Genomic DNA, 14555 nt, shown 5'->3' on the forward strand with positions numbered 1-14555 from the left:
TGCTGGGCCCTCTACTTTTTGTCATTTACATAAATGATTTGGATGCAAGCATAAGAGGTACAGGTAGTAAGTTTGCAGATGACACCAAAATTGGAGATGTTGTGGACAGCGAAGAGGGTTACCTCCGATTACAACAGGATTTGGACCAGATGGGCCAATGGGCTGAGAAGTGGCAGATGGAGTTTAATTCAGATAAATGCGAGGTGCTGCATTTCGGGAAAGCAATTCTTAGCAGGACTTATACACTTAAGGGTAAGGTCATAGGGAGTGTTGCTGAACAAAGAGACCTTGGAGTGCAGGTTCATAGCTCCTTGAAAGTGGAGTCACAGATAAATAGACTAGTTAAGCCATTTGGTATGCTTTCCTTTATTGGTCAGAGTATTGAGTAGAGGAGTTGGGAGGTCATGTTGCAGCTGTACAGGACACTGGTTGGGCCACTGTTGGAATATTGAGTGCAATTCTGGTCTCCTTCCTATCGGAAAGATGTTGTGAAACTTGAAAGGGTTCAGCAAAGACTTACAAGGATGTTGCCAGGGTTGGAGGATTTGAACTAATAGGGAGAGGCTGAACAGGCTGGGGCTGTTTTCCCTGGAGCGTCGGAGGCTGAGGGGTGACCTTTTATAGAGGTTTACAAAAATTGAGGGGCATAGATAAGGTAAATAAGATAAGTCTTTTCCCTGGGGTCAGGCATAGGTTTAGGGTGAGAGGGGAAAGATTTAAAAGAGACCTAAGGGGCAACGTTTTCATGCAGAGGGTGGTAAGTATTTGAATGAGCTGCCAGAGGATGTGGTGGAGGCTAGTACAATTGCAACATTTAAGAGGCATTTGGATGGGTATATGAATAGGGCTGAAGAAGGACTTATGCCCGAAACGTCGATTCTTCTGTTCCTTGGATGCTGCCTGACCTGCTGCACTTTTCCAGCAACACATTTTCAGCTGGGTATATGAATAGGAAAGGTTTGGAGGGATATGGGCCGGATGCTGGCAGTTGGGACTAGATTGGGTTGGGATATCGGGACGGGTTGGACCGAAGGGTCTGTTTCCATGCTGTACATCTCTATGACTCTATAATTGCATAAATCTCATTTAAATCATCAGTTATTTCCAGAGCAAATAAGTACAGGTCAAAACAAATGCAGTGTGAACCATTACTGTTGGTTAAATAGTGACAATATTTGTATTAACACTTTTTTTACCTTCTGTAGCATGTTGTCTGATGTATCTCTCAATGACATGGGAAAGATGTGCTTAGAATAACATGATTACCCCAGGTGTAATTTGTATTTGTTCTTTACTTTGGTTCATTGTTAACTTGCAGCTTTTACTTCCAGGAGCAAGTAAGATACATTGAATATCGAACACCTCCAAAGAACACAGAAACGTACAGTACAGGAACGAGCCCTTCGGCCCCTCCAAGCCTGTGCTGATCCAGATCCTCTATCTAAACCTGTTGCTTATTTTTTTTTTTTAAGGATGTGTATCTCTTTGCTCCCTGTCCATTCATGTATCTAGACAGATATATCTTAAACGACACTATCGTGCCCACCTCTATCACCTCCACTGGCAATGTGTTCCAGTCCCCCATCACCCTCTGCATAAAGAACTTTCCACACATATCTCCCCTAAATCTTTCCCCCCTCACTTTGAACATGTGACCCCATGTAATTGAGTTCTGCATTCTGTGGGAAAAAGCTTCTTTTCTATATTCCATGATTTTGTCGACCTCAACCAGGTCCTCACTCAACCTTCGTCTTTCTAATGAAAATAATCCTAATCTAATCAACCTCTCTTCATAGCTAGCACCCTCCATACCAGACAACATCTTGATGAACCTCCTGTGCACCCTCTAAAGCATCCACATCCTTTTGGTAATGTGGCACCAGAATTGCATGCAGTATTCCAGTGGCCGAACCAATGTCCTATACAACTGTAACAGGACTTGACAACTCTTGTACTCAGTACCCGGTCCAATAAAGGGAAGCATGCCATATGCCTCCTTGACCACTTTACTGACCTGTGTTGCCACCTTCAGGGAACACAGACTTGAACACCCATAGCTCGTTGTATGTCAATTTTCCCCAGGACTTTTCCATTTACTGTATAGCTTGCTCTTGAAGTGTGTCTTTCAAAATACATCACCTCACATTTGCCCATATTGAACTCCACTTTCCATTTCTCTGCCTCTCTCTCCAATCTGTCTATATTCTGCTGTATTGTCTGGCAGTCCCCTTCACTATCTACTACTCCACCAATCTTGGTGCCCCCTGCAAACTTGCTAATCAGGCAACTAATACTTTCCTCCAAATCATTTATATATATCACAACAACATAGTCCCAGCATGGATCCCTGTGGAACGCCACTGGTCACAGGTCTCTATTTTGGAGAAACTCCCTTCCACTACAACTCTGTCTCCTGTTCCCTAGCCAGTTCTCGAACCATCTAACTAGAACACCCTGGACTCCATGTGATTTCACCTTCTCCATTAACCTACCATGGGGAACCTTATCAAATGCTTTACTAAGGTCAATGTATACTAAGGTCCCCCATCAATCAACTTTGTCCCCTCCTCAAAGAATTCTATTAGGTTTGTAAGACATGAGCTTCCCTGCACAAAACCATGCTGCCCATTACTGATATTCCCATTTTCTTCCAAATCCTATCCCTCAGTATCTTCTCCAGCAGCTTCCCTACCACTGACATCAGGGTCACCGGTCTATAATTACCTAGAGTATCCCTGCTATCTGGTGCCAATGTCCCAAACATCTGAACCCCTCCCTCCTACACCATCTCTCAAGCCATGCATTCATCCTGCTTATTCTATCATTCTCACTCTGATTAGTGCGTGCCACTGGTAGCAATCCTGAGATCGGACCTACTTTTTAACTTGGTTCCTAAATCCCTAAATTCTGCTTGTAGGACCTCATCCCATTTTTTTACAAATATCATTTGTGTGTATATGCACCCTGATAATTGGCTGTTTATCTTCCTCCTTGAAAATGTTCTGTAGCCGATCTGAGACATCCCTGACCTGTGCACCTGGGAGGCAACATATCATGCAGGAGTCTGATTTTCGAACAGCCTATCTACTCCCTTTACAATTGAATCCCCTATGACTGTAGCCCTTCCACTCTTTTGCCCACCCTTCTGAACAGCAGCCCAGCCACGGTGCCATGAACCTGGCTGCTGCTGCCTTCCCTTGGTGAGCCATCTCTCCCAACAGTATCTAAGACAGTATACCGGTTTTGGAGGGATATGATTGCAGGGGACACCTTTTGGTCACCCATTCCCTTTCTCCCTCAGCACTCCTAATCTGTGGTGTGACCAATTTACTAAACGTGCTATCCACGACCTCCTCAGCATAGTTTATACTCCTCAGTATCGTGTATACTCCAATGTGAGTCTATCTGCAGCTTCAGAACTGTCATGCGGTCTAACAAGAGCTGCAACTGGACACACTTCCTTCACGTGGAGGAGCCAGGGATACCAGCTGAGCTCCCACATTGAGCAAGAAGCACATAACGGATATGAGATCTCCTGCTATTTTTAATCTTAAATTTAACTTTAGTCTTAGCTTAGGTCAATGAAAAAAACATTTCTACCAATTCACTCGATTAAAACAATACAAAAAAAATGAAATAGAAAAACCTTACCTGATCAACTCACCACAGAGTCCCTTTCTTTTGGTTAGAGGAGGATGGTGGGTGGGAGACACGACACGTGTAGTGTTTCGGGTTCAGCTGCTTCCTGGATAAACACGGTTTCACTCACCTTCCCAGCAGCCCTCTGGTCCTCGCTCTCACCTCTCAACAAATGGAGGCCCCAATACCTGAGGTACGTTTTTAAGGAATGATTTCTACAATAAGGTAATGCTGATCCAGTATTTAAAACTGCCTCATTATGCAGTCTGTATTTCCTATATGTCATCATATTTGTTCTGTGACCTAACCAACATCAACACCAAGAGCTATAAAGAGAGAAAAAGAGGGAAAATATGATTGTGCTGTTGCACAAACTGGAGTTAATGATTGTGTAACTCCAAAAGTTATTCATCAATTTGCCCTTAGAGCTGCTGTTTTGATGATTGTGTGATGTGTACTAACAGTGCCATCTGCTGGCCAACCAGCTAAAATCTTTTTACTTACTACTAAACATATCTACATTGCTGACATTTCACATCAGAAAATCTAAACTGACTGCACTTGCTTCATTTACTTTAATCATTAAATTATTTAGGAGTAATAGCTATTTATTATCCTAAATCAGCTATAGAAGTATTTAAAAGGCATTTAATGCAATATGAAGATTCAACAAAGAGTGCAAGAAGGGATGCTCGGAACAGCAGCACCAGGCACACTTAAAGATGATGGCAATAGTGGGAGCAACATATGATAAACAGAGTGAAGCAATCCCACAACCAACAGATCAGAAAGGCTTGGCAATACTGCCATCTCCAGCCATGGCATGTAAATTGATGTTGATAGTGAGGTCAGCGCTATTCATCCACTGGTAAATTGGGCAGAGCAATGGCATCTCACCGTATTTAATCCTGATAAACGTAAGGTGATACATTTGGGAGGTCTACTGAGGGCAGGATGTACACAATACATGGTATGGCCTGAGGGAGTGCTGAGGAACAAAGGGACTTTGGTGTGCAAGCCATAGATTTCTAAAGGTGTCAGCACAGAAAGATAGGGCGGTGAAGAAATGATATGGGATGCTTGTCTTTACTAGCCTGGGCATAGAATTTAGGAGCAAGGAAGTCTCGTTGCAACTTTATAAAAAGTTAGTTAGGCTACAAATGAAATACTGCATACAGTTCCAATCACCACATTATTGGCAGAACACAATCACTCTGGAGATGGTGTGGGGGAGATTCACAAAGATATTGCCTGGGATGAAAAGTGTCAGTTATAACGTAGAAACTGAATAGGCTGGGTTTGCTTTCCTTGGAGCAGAGGAGGCTGAGGGGGGATTCTGATTGAGGTGTACTAAATTACAAGACACATAGACAGTTTCCCCATGGTAGATATATCTAAGACCAGAGGGTATAAGTTTAAGATGAGGTGTAAGTGATTTGGAGGTCAGAGAAAAAAAAAATCACACAGAACATGATAGAAGTATGGAACATTCTGCCTGAAAGAGTGATGCTCTTGCATTTAAGAAGCATCTGGATGAGCACTTAAAATGCCAGAGCACAGTAGGCTTTGTGCGAAGTGCAGGTAAATGGGATTGATGTAGTTTGGTGTTTGTTGGTTAGCATTGACATAGCGGGCCAAATGGCCTGTATGACTATGATACATCCAATCATGTATGGTGGTCAAAAATTAAACAGCTAACTGAAGGAGAAGGCTCCACAAATATTCCACTTCAGTGGCATTGGAGTCCAGCATAACACTGCATAAAACAAAGCTGAGCCATTTGAAATTATCTTCAGCCAGTACTACCAAATAGATGATCCATCTCTGCCACCTCTCCGGTCCCTGCTTTCAATAATCGCCAGGATGTGTATGGTATTGCAAGAGTGCCACCTGCTGTCCAACTGAAACATTTTTAAAATCAAGAACAGTAGTTACATAAGAAATGGCTGAAGGCACTGGATGCTCCAAAAGCTGTGAGTTCTGACAACATTCTGGCAATAGTGTTAGAGCCCTCACTGAGTTCTTATTATTGTTATTTTAGTCTTTCGTCAATACTGGAGCTGTGAACTATGAATTGTGAGATAAAGATGACTTTTAGATTGCGTGTAACAGCTTATGTTAAAACAAAATCAGACCAAACAAGCTTTTGTTAATTTGTGAGGACCTGGCCTGGAAGTTAGTTGCAAGTTGGTCCTTTATCAAAAGATTCTGTTTATATTTCATCACTGGGAAGTAACATCATATTTAAAGAGATAGTAGAGGTTGGCTATTAACAAGATCAGTACATGGGAATTGGTTCCAACAAGTCTGGAAAGATCTTAAGAGTCATAGAGACATACAGCATAGAAACAGGCCCTCTGCCCACTTGTCTATGCTGACCAACAAACACCAAACTGCACTAGTCCCATTTACCTACACTTGGTCCATAGCCTACTGTGCCCTGGCATTTTAAGTGTTCATCCGATGTTTCTCAAATGTTGTGAAAGTACCCGCCTCCACCACCCTCTCAGGCAGCACATTCCATATTGCTTCCACCCTCTGGGTGAAAAATGCTTTACTCAGATCTTTATCACTTACGCTTCACCTTAAACCTATGCTCTCTAGTCATATTTACACCTGCCATAGAGAGCAGATTCTCACAATCTATTCTGTCTTTGGGTTTTATAAAACTATGAGAGACAATCCGATCTCTTGCCCCTTCACCACCAGCCTCTTCTGCTCCAGAAAATACAAATCCAGCCTATCACAGCTCTTGTCATAACTGAGACTTTTTGTCCCAGGCAATATCCTGGTGAATCACCCTCTCCAGTGCAATCATGTCTTTCCGATAATGTGGTGAGCAAAACTGTACACAGTATTTTCCATCTGTTTTCCTAACCAATATGTTATAAATATGTAACAAGATTTCCTTGGAATTCTGCTGTATTCTATGCCTCAGTTAACGAAGGCAAGCATTTGTAAGATTTCTTCACCACCCTGTCTACCTGTGCTGACACCTTCAGGTTCTGAAATTTTATGCTCAAACAGCTGGCAGATGTTGAATGGTGACTGGGACCTCATGGAGGAGATGGCCAGCCTATCGGAGTGGCCAGAGTTTGAACTGGGTTTTGTGCTGTGTTTTCTGTTTTTAAAAAAGGATACTGACTGTTAATGCTGCAGCATGAAGATTTGAAAGCTCCCTGGCTAACCTCCCATGAGCAGCTCTCAGAAGTTCAGAGAATAGAAAACCAAGTTATGTGTATTACTGCCTTAATCTGAGTGCATTATAAAAGGTGACCTTGACTGAAATCTTCAGAAAATCAATCAAGAAACAATCATCATTGCCCGTGGAACACCACATTGTGAAAATCACTCAAACAAAAGAAAATAATAAACTGGCCAGAATACTTATCCCTTAACTATGTTGGTTTGTCTGTGATTTTTATGTGAAAGGGGCTGAAAACAAAAGCCTTTGAGGTTGATAGCATACACCACTTAGATTACTTATTAAATTTTACTTTGTTAAACTTACTATATTGTTAATAAATTGCTAGATCTTTCGTTTAAGATATAAACCTATGTCTGGAATTGATTATTTACAAAGTCTGGGATTGGTTAATCAAAAGTCTGGTTAGGAACCATTGGGAGAAAGTGAGGAATGCACATGCTGGAGATCAGAGTCAAGAGTGTAGTGCTGGAAAGGCACAGCAGGTCAGGCAGCATCTGAGGAGCAGGAGAATTGACGTTTCTGACATAAGCCCTTCATCAGTAAGGTCTTCCTGACTTCGAGCATTCCTGATGAACACTGCTGCCTCACAACATCAGGGTCCCAGGTTCGATTCCAGCCTCAGGCAACTGTCTGTGTGGAGTTTGCACATTCTCCCCGTGTCTGCGTGGGTTTCCTCCGGGTGCTCCGGTTTCCTCCCACAGTCACAAAGGCCAGGTGAACTGGCCATGCTAAATTGCCCGTAGTGTTAGTGCATTAGTCAGAGGAAAATGGGTCTGGGTGGGTTACTTTTCAGAGGGTCGATGTGGACTGGTTGGGCCGAAGGGCCTGTTTCCAACTGCAGGGAATCTAATCTAATCTAAAAAAGGGCTTATGCCTGAGACGTCGATTCTACTGCTCCTTTGATGCTGCCTGACAGGCTGTGCTTTTCTAGCACCACAATCTTGACTAGGAACCATTGGGGTCAATTTTGAGAGATTTTTAATTTTACTGTCTGTGAATACATCAGTAGAAAGACTGACTTGGTTTAACTCTGGCAAGGACAGAACTCTCCCTGGTCCTCACCTTCCACACCACCAACATCCGCATACAGCGCATCATCCTCCGTCACTTCCAACACCCCCAAACAGACCCCACCCACCAGAGATATATTTCCCTCCCCAAACCTATCAGCATTCCAGAGAGACCATTCCCTCTGCGATTCCCTCGTCAGCGTCTCCCCCACCAGCTCACATACCACTCCTAGCACCTTTCCCTGCCACTGCAGCAAATGCAAAACCTGTTCCCATACCTCTGTCCAAGGTCTCAAAAGATCCTTCCACATCCGACAGAAATTTACCTGTACCTTCACCGATGTCATCTACTGTATCAGTTGCATTCGGTGTGTTCTCCTCTACATGGGGGAGACAGGACGCCTATTTGATGGTGGTTTTAGAGAACATCTCTGGGACACCTGCACCCCCCAACCCCACCACCCCGTGGCTGAACACTTCAATGCCTCTTCCCACTCCATCAAGGACATGCAGGTTCTGGACCTCCTCCACCACCAAACCGTTACCACGCAAAGCCTAGAGGAGTAACACCTCATATTCCGCCTTGGGACCCTGCAACCATACGGGATAAATGTGGATTCCACTAGCTTCATCTCTGAAATCTGAATTTTTTTTTGTGTGGAGCGTTAATAATTGCACAATATTCAGTGCCATGTACAATTCAAGCTGTCTTCTCTTGACATTCAATTATATTACCATTGCTGTATCCTCCATTACCAATACGCCTGGGGGTGGGTTTGGGGGAGGTTTACCATGATCAGAAACTATATCAGATCAGTCATGTTTACTGTGCATGTAGAAACAGATAAGAGACTGGGAATTCTGTAGCAAGTAACTTTCATCCTGACTCCAACCAGAGACTTCCCTACCTCCTGAGTCACATACCTGCCCAACTCTCTGGATGGACATAGCTCCAACAACACTTAAGCTCCTAAGGAGTGTGACCACTTTCTGAAATAAAGTAACATTGCCCCCTCCATGATGTATTGCAATGTCTGCAACTTGGCCTCTAACTCATAAACTTTAAGCCAAAGCCATGTTTGACCATACTAGTATCTGGCAGCTTCCACATCTTATAGTTACAACACATCAACTGCACTGGCATCTTCATTGGGTCATTATTAATTAATAATTAATAAACCCCACTGTTCCCTGTAAGATTTGTTTCCACTCAAAAGCTTTACTAAAAAAAATTCCTAGGGTTTTAAAGATCAGGTAAATGAGCAAAAAAGTCACAATCAATCATATATCCATTTTTAAATTGGATCTGAAGGTGATTTAGGGGTGAGGGGCCTTCTCAGGATTTGAACATCCACTGGCAATCTGTCCGGTCTTGTGTAACTTTTCAATACCCCTCTCCTGAAGGCTAACAAAGTTCAAAAAAGAAAGGAATACGCCACATCTTGGGTTGTCAGTTGGTGTACTGACTGCTACCTGGCACAGGCTAAACACCAACTCATAGACAGTTCTTTCTATCTCCCCTCACCCAAACATCAAGTTGTTGTTTCCAGGACTGTCACTGACTTCATCTTCTTTGGAGATCTTCACCTCCACAGTTTCCCACCTCATAGACCCTTGCTATCATGCATCTACACCTTTAAAAATTACAAACAAGATCTATCTTTTTAGACTGTTCTTGTCTCATTTAAAATATTTATCCCTATCTTCTCTTTTCTAACTCTAACACTTTATGTCTGTTCCACAATTTCTATTTTCCTGGCACCAGCAGCCTCCTCTTCACCCTGGATATGCAATCCCTCGACACCTTCAGCCCCTATTGGGATGGTATGAGGGCTTGCCACTTCTCTCTTGAAAATAGACCAGCACAATCCCCATCCACCACCACCTTCCTCTGCCTGGCTGAGCTTATTCTCACTTTTAACAATTTCCCCTTTATCTCCTCTCATTTTCTCTGAATCAAAGATGGCTATAGGTATGCACATGGGTGCCAGTTCTGTTTGACTCTTTGTGTGCCTCATTCCAGTCTTAGTTAAGCGTGAGGTGCTGGAAAAGCACAGCCAGTCAGGCAGCATCCGAGGAGCAGGAGAATCGACGTTTCAGGCAAAATCCCTTCCTCGGGAAGCCTGACCTGCTGTGCTTTTCCAGCACCACACTCTCGACTCAGACCTCCAGCATCTGCAGTCCTCACTTTCTCCTCATTCCAGTCTTACTCAGGCTCCCTCTCACAACACTCTCAGTGCTGCTGCTGTCGGTACTGGAAATGGAAAACTTCTTCAATTTTGCTTCCAATTTCCTTCTTTCTCTCCCCTTCACCTCTGACGTTTCCCTTCCCTTCTTAGAGTTCCCTGTTTCCATTTCTAGGGATAAATCATTCACCAATATCCACTACAAACCCACCGTCTCCCACAGTTTCCTTGACTACAATTCTTTGCACCCTGTTTCCTGCAAAGACTCCATTCCATTCTCCCAGTTACAGGTCATTCTGCTTTAACACTCATTTTGGCAGCATGAATTGGCTATAATGCAATTGACGAATTGTGGACATTGTTTAGATAATGTGAACTTTATATTGAATGGGTATAGCGATTCTCTATCAGCGATCTTCTACCGTGTGATTTTCTATAGTAGTTTTCCATAGTGCAATTTTCTATAGCATTAAGTCACAGAGGAACACACATGTCCTGTTGCAGCAGAATAACCTGTACTTATCTCTGCTGTAACTGTTCCAATGATGCTACCTTCCACAGGAGTGGAACCCTCAATTGAGGATTCCCCCTCATCATGGTCGGCAGTTGCATGAGACACATTTCCCTTGCTTCTGCCCTCTCCCCTCCTCCTCCCTCCCACAACAATGATAGGGTTCCTCTTCTCCTCATTTTCCACCCCATCAGCCTCTGCGTTCAAGGTATCACCTTCAGCCATTTCTGCCATTCCAGCAGGATACCCCCCCCAAACCAACCAGTCACACTTCCCCCTCCATTCCACTGTCAACATGCCACAGGAACTGTTCCCTCTGTAAGACCTTGGGTCCATTTCTCCGTCATACCGAACAATTTTTCAACCTGCCCATGGCACCTTCCCATCCAAGGTGTAAGATTTATTCCTTTGATTCCTCCCTCCTCAAGCCTGCCAAGCCCTCAAACACACCATCCAGGTGAAATCATAGTTCATTTAGACTTCTTTTAATGTAGTCTACTGTACTTGATGCTCACCATATGGTCTGCTTTATAGTGGGCAGATCAAATGCAGATTGGGTGACGACTTTGAAGGACACCTCTGCTCTGTCTGCAAAAGTAATTTGACCTTCCAGTTGCTTGCCATTTCAACATACCATCTTGCTCCCATTCAAAGATTTTCATTGTAGGTCTGCTGCAGTGTTCTGGCAGAGCCCTAGCAAGCTGGAGAAACAGCACCTCATTTTCTTTAAAGGATGATGGTGACATTCATATTCATCGAATCTACATAAAGCCTTTCTCGACTCTTAAATGACAAGAGGTTGCCAGAGTCTGATATTAAAAGGTTTTTGCAAATGGTTTTCAATCTTTAAATAGATTGTAAATAAAGAACCTTGATGATTCTTAAGTAACTATGCCAGTGCAAGTCTGCTGGTTATTATAAAGATACATACTGCAGCAGATTCGGGGTCATTTTACTGGTAGCAAACTTTACTTGAGATTAGAGGGCAAGCAGTTCTTTATATCTCTTATGTTTCAGCTCAGAAATACTTCCAATTACTTAGTCAGAAAAGCACTCCAACCAGTAGAGGTCCCCAAGGACTTTGTACGGTCTTGAACATGATGACTGTAACCATGGTGACAGACTGAAGCCTTTACTGTAACTTTGCAGTGCCAGTTGTAGTATACGATCACAATCAAAAGCAAAGCTACTTTTGTTCAGCTTAAAATTGTTTCCTTATCAAATTAACGAACAGCGATGAAACATTTGTTTGACACTCGCACACAGAAGTGCTGGACAGAACTTATAGAGAAAGAAGCCTACACCCGAATAGCCTGGAAAGACAAATATGGGGTCAAATATTCCAGGGTTCCACCTGTCATTCCCAACAAGAAGAGTGAAGTTCCCAAACAAACTGCCAGGAATTATAGTCTTCCAGCGATTCAAATTCCAAGACAGCAAGAAGAAAGAAAGAAGCAAGTTCAGAAAACACCTTCAAAACCTGAGGAGTTTCCGGAGATGCGGCCTGTAACTCCTCAAATTCAAGCTTTATTATATGATGGCTTTTCGAAAGAACAGAAAGGCAGGTATCTGTATCTGGAAAAGAGGAAGGCAAAACACCCTGAGGAAAAATTCCAGTATCCTATTCTATCCTCCTGGGAGTACGGTTGGAGACAGGGTAAGTGAATTAACACAATGAACTAAGTCTAGCTCTTCTAAAGTAGAAATACTTTAATGATTGAATTTGACAGTACAAGGTTTTCAATTCGTAACATATTCCCATTTTGAAGATAGTTGATGTGATCCAAATATCATGTGAGTAATGTGATTTACGAACGGTTTAGTGATATTTAGTTGAGACTAATTGTTTCTCTAGCAATACTTTTTACATATTCATCATTTTACCAAAACATTTGTGGACCTGCTGAGATCAGTTCCAGCCAGAGATTACCTTTCCCTCTTAAAGCAGCTCTTTATAGTAGCAATTTGAAACAAACTAATCATACCTGACTTCATGGCCACCAAATTTAAAATAAGAACAATTGTTACTGGGTAAGTCATTTTAATCAACCAAATTTGATAAATAATATCATGTCATACAAGACAGAGATTCTCATTAAATTCCATGATGATGGATAATAGAGGTACTGTGTATCAGTTGTGAAGATGTTGGGCATATTAAGTTGTTCCAGTAACATAGAATGCTGACAGTGTGGAAGCAGGCCATTCACCTCATTTAATCCTCACCGATCTTCTAAGGAGCATCCCACCCAGAGCCATACCCCCTACCTTATCATTGTAACCTTGCGTTTCTCTTGACTAGCCCACACATCCGTGGACACTATGGGCAATTTAGCATGGCCAGTCCACTTAACTTGTAAATATCTGTACTATGGGAGGAGACAGGAGCTCCCAGAGGAAACCCATGCAGACAAAGGGAGAATTTGCAAACTCCACACAGTCACCCAAGGGTGGAATCGAGCCCAGATCCCTGGTGCCGTGAGGCAGCGATGCTAACGACTGAGCCACTGTGCTGCCCCATATTTGTATCAGGTGCAGAAGTATGTATTCTCTGCATCCTCAGTTGGGATAAAAATGTTATTTCTAGTTTGGGCGAGTAGGCTACCTTTTTATATCCATGAATCAAATTTGTGTTACACCAGTGATGTTGTCCCCATATATCACTATGACTCACGTAACTCCAGCCTTTGAGGCTCCAACCTTCGCCTAATCATCAGAATACTTTTCCATGGAATGTAATTCGCAGATGTGTGGTCAACTTCCACGTGTGCAATGACATCTAGCTCAACTTTGCTATCACTTGACCATCTAAGTTGGCTGTTTGTCCAAAATCAGTCCTATATGAGCTGCAATGTCTTTCAAACACAAACTCTTCAGCTCTGTCACAAACTTGAGACTCTTGTCACATGGACCTATTCTGACCACAGTGTGTGACTGGAGCAGATTCTGCAACCATGCTTCAACCTTGAGCTGACCTTCCAATTCCTTAATCTCTGATTAAAAAAAACTGAATGATTCCATCTCCATCTTTGCTCTTGTTTCATCCAGTCTTGTGCTGAAAAACTTAGCAATGACTTTGTCACTTCCAGAGTCAACTATTCTAATGCATTCTTGTCCAAATTCTAATTCTTCACCTTCCACAAACTTCTCTGCCCTTATACTAACCTGCATGATCTATATACGCATTCTACCCATTTATTGATCATGTACCTCCTCAGTCGTTTACCTCAAAATTAAAATTCTCATCTTGGTGTTTACAGTCTTTAGCAATCTTAGTCCTCCAGTCCAAACCCGATTCACAAACATTTCTGTGCCTTTAGCTGGCCTTTTATAATATGAACCTGCTAATTTCTGTTCACCATTGACACTTCAACTGTCTGGTTCTCACTTTAAGAGATGATGTCTCGAAAACAGATTCCTTTATAACTTTATAAAGCCTTCTTTTAAAATGTCCCCTTCTGGCCACTCTTCCTAATAAGAAACAAGGGTAGACGACCAACCTATTGAATCCAGCTCGTTTTTTGCACTTTATCATCATACAGAATCCCTACAGTGTGGAAGCAGGCCATTCAGCCTATCGTTATTTTCAACTTTCTAGTGAAACTTTAGCCACTTGCTATTTTCCTCCCCATGATCACTGGATCATATTAAAAATACTTTTGCAAAGGGCTCGGATTCATCTCGTTATAATTTTAGCACTGATCAAATCATATGTTCTGGGATATGATGGGGGGGCTGCATCTTGGTGGGATACTCTTCAGAAGGTCGGTGTGGACTCTAAGGCTGAATTGTCTCCTTCCACCACTGCAGGGATTCTTTGATTCTATGACAGATGCACTGCGACATAATATTTGCAGTTTACAAATGAGGATCAAGTGTATTACACAGGAATCTCGATTTTCCGAATACCAATTATCTGAAACTCGGATTATCCAAAGGAAATCTCGAGGGTGTGTGTGTGTGTATGTCTGTGTGTGTCTGTGTCTGTGTGTGTGTCTGTG

At 42.6% G+C, this 14555-nt stretch overlaps 1 protein-coding gene across 1 annotated transcript in view; it reads left to right on the top strand.

Annotated features, from left to right (window-relative positions):
• The first annotated feature begins 11689 nt into the window (after nucleotides 1-11689).
• LOC122559204 (protein ATP6V1FNB) overlaps nucleotides 11690-14555 on the top strand; it is a 6247-nt gene continuing 3381 nt past the window's right edge. The window contains exon 1 of the mRNA XM_043708583.1: nucleotides 11690-12211. Within this exon, the coding sequence (XP_043564518.1) occupies nucleotides 11791-12211 (421 nt within the window). The 5' untranslated portion in view covers nucleotides 11690-11790. The remainder of the gene's footprint in view (nucleotides 12212-14555) is intronic.

Source organism: Chiloscyllium plagiosum, chromosome 18 (genome assembly GCF_004010195.1).
Source record: "Chiloscyllium plagiosum isolate BGI_BamShark_2017 chromosome 18, ASM401019v2, whole genome shotgun sequence".
Lineage (NCBI taxonomy): Eukaryota > Metazoa > Chordata > Chondrichthyes > Orectolobiformes > Hemiscylliidae > Chiloscyllium > Chiloscyllium plagiosum.